Source organism: Sinocyclocheilus rhinocerous, unplaced genomic scaffold (assembly GCF_001515625.1).
Source record: "Sinocyclocheilus rhinocerous isolate Xijiao unplaced genomic scaffold, SAMN03320098_v1.1 scaffold2194, whole genome shotgun sequence".
Classification (NCBI taxonomy): Eukaryota; Metazoa; Chordata; class Actinopteri; order Cypriniformes; family Cyprinidae; genus Sinocyclocheilus; species Sinocyclocheilus rhinocerous.
In genome coordinates this window covers 1,379,256-1,381,850 of record NW_015652304.1, presented here as the reverse complement: position 1 = coordinate 1,381,850, position 2,595 = coordinate 1,379,256, and the positions used below count along the sequence as shown (strand labels likewise).

Here is a 2,595-nt window from a genome sequence, read left to right as displayed (position 1 = left end):
GCATTATCAAGATGAATTTGTTCTGACACAGTTTAACTCTGAGTTCTTGTTATGTTTTATTACCATTTTCTAAACTATAGCGAATAAACTGTGATAATGTGAGAAATGTTGAAGGTGTCTGAATACATTTTAAATTTTAGGATGGGGTCCCTCGCAGGAGGATTATATTTGGCATTTAGAAAATCTCTGCACTTATGTTTAGGTCATCATTCAAAAACCATGTCTTATAATGATGCTTGAAGGCAGCTCATGTTTTGACACCGAATCTCACCCTGCGCTCACGGGGAACATAGTCTCGATCTCGACTGGGTCCGGAGAGGTTTTGAGCCGGTGGTCCTGGGTCTCGGTCTCGCCGTCGCCGCCTCCTCCTTCCCTGTCCGTACATCCCGGGCTGACTGTGACCCGACTCCGACATGACCGATGCTAGATACCACTACTGAGTGCTGGACTTCTTACACTTATGGCTATTCTTGCAACACTTTTAGGGCGGTTTCTTAACGTTCAAAACGATTATTTACCATTCTAATGTTTCATAGTGTTTATTAAAGCCGTAACATTACTTATCAAAACATATTCATGACTATTCGCAGACTGTATTGGCCTGTCGACAGCCAAATTACTAATGAATGAATAAACAGTTTTAGTTTAAATAGCAATGTCGACTTACATGCTGTAACTATGTAGCAAAATATCTAATTTATCTTCTTTTTGTAATATAGTAGTATTTAAATAGATGTCAGCGAGTATCATTTAACAGGTACCAGACTGACTGTTGCGTGAACGAAACGGTACAAACCCGAAAAGAGGCCGATGAGGAAACGCAATTTCGCTTTTTGGTTCCGATCATTTGGTTCATAAAATCGCATGGCAGTCAAGCTATATAAAAAGCTATCTGCATTAAATAAATATAATATAATTTTCTAACAATATAATTGTATTATTGTATTAGCTGTATTGTATTTGTTCAATGAGCACCAACATTATATCGTGCATAGATATCCTGTATCTGCTTCAGTTGGTTTAATCGGAAGTTTGTGTAGGCTACACCTTTATTAATGTTAGGCTGCATTCGAAACCGCATACTCAATGAGTAGGTACTTAATTTTAATAAGTACTTACTTAACGAGCGCTAAAAGAGTATGTACTCAACAGCCAAATCTAGTTAAGTATGAACGCAATCCGCCATGTTGACGTAATCTTCTTCTTCTTTTAATTTTTATGGCGGTTTACAATCATGATTTATCAGATCTTCTTCTTCTTTTTAAGGATTTGCGGCAGATTAGACGCATCCTCTCTTCTTCTTGGTTAACGTATCCTTTCCCATGGCATTGTGGGATAGAAAAGTATCCCGCGATCGGCACTTCGGAGTCTGGACGGGACGCAGTAGGCCATCCGGGGATCTCTCGCCTACTCTTCTATGAATACTGTGGTTTCGGACATACTACTCTTCTCACGTACCCATTTCACCTACTATATAGTAGGTAAGTAGGCATATTTGAACGATACTTAAGTATACGTACGCCCGAATCTCGCGAGAAATAGTGCTCCATCCAGGTAAATCTCGCCTACTCTTTTGTGGATATTGAGATTTCATGCATGCTTTTCCTTCGCCTACTGCTTTTTGCCTACTAAATAGTATGGAAGTATGTGGTTTCGAATGCAGCCTTAGACTGGCTGTGTTCCAAATGGCATACTTGCTTACTGCCCAGTACACAGTGCATACTGCCTACTACTTTTTTAAAAAGAATAGTGTGTGAAACAGTATACAATAAGCAATAAATGTTTCAGAGTATTATGCTTAAGTGCTGTCACATGACAAACACTGAACATTAATTCAGCACAGCTGTCAAGGTTGTTACCTTAGAAACAACTGAGCTAATGAAGGCTTTTTGCAGTGCTGTTAATCACAGCCAGGCATTGGTGGGCGGAGTTAATGTAAATAGCCTCTGCCAACAAATTGGTCTATTTGTCCTTCGAGTAATACACTTCATTTCTTTTTAGAGCTGCTTGACAGTGGAATTGAATTCTGTTTGCATAATTGAAATATTTTTATTTATACATTTTATTTATATATTATATTGCTGCAATATTATTATTATTTAATATCTTTGAAAGAATCTGTACTGTATAAAGCGCTATAAAGATAAAGGTGACGTCATTTGATGATCGGAAACGTGCTGTAGAGATTAAAGTACAATTTATGTCCTACTAACGATACTGTTTTTAGATACACAGCGATAGTTTGTAGTTTACATGTATATGTATATACGTACAAATACAAGTGTTACATTTATAATTACTATTCCCCACCTCCAGTTCACTCACGTTTGAAGATGAAACGTCACATGGAGCACATTGCGTTCTGGGAAACAGTATCCCATGCAGCGTCTTCAGATGCATACATCAAATTTCAGCCAATGTAGCAGGTAATCCGGGCATTCCATGCATACAGAAAATTCACATACTATTCACAGTATACACACAGCATACTGCAATATAGTATGGTAGTATGCCATTCAAAACAGCTTCTGTACTGATTTCAGTGTACTTGAGTTATATTTAGCAGATTCTGGCGAATATAGTAGGTCATCCGGG

General features: G+C 38.1%; 1 protein-coding gene across 1 annotated transcript in view; it reads right to left on the bottom strand.

Moving 5' to 3' along the window:
• The window catches only part of smg9 (SMG9 nonsense mediated mRNA decay factor), a 5,883-nt gene extending 5,085 nt beyond the window's left edge, over positions 1–798 (bottom strand). Inside the window, exon 1 of the mRNA XM_016520695.1 lies at positions 272–798. Coding sequence (XP_016376181.1) covers positions 272–415 — 144 coding nt within the window. The 5' untranslated portion in view covers positions 416–798. The remainder of the gene's footprint in view (positions 1–271) is intronic.
• Between the last annotated feature and the right edge of the window lie 1,797 nt (positions 799–2,595).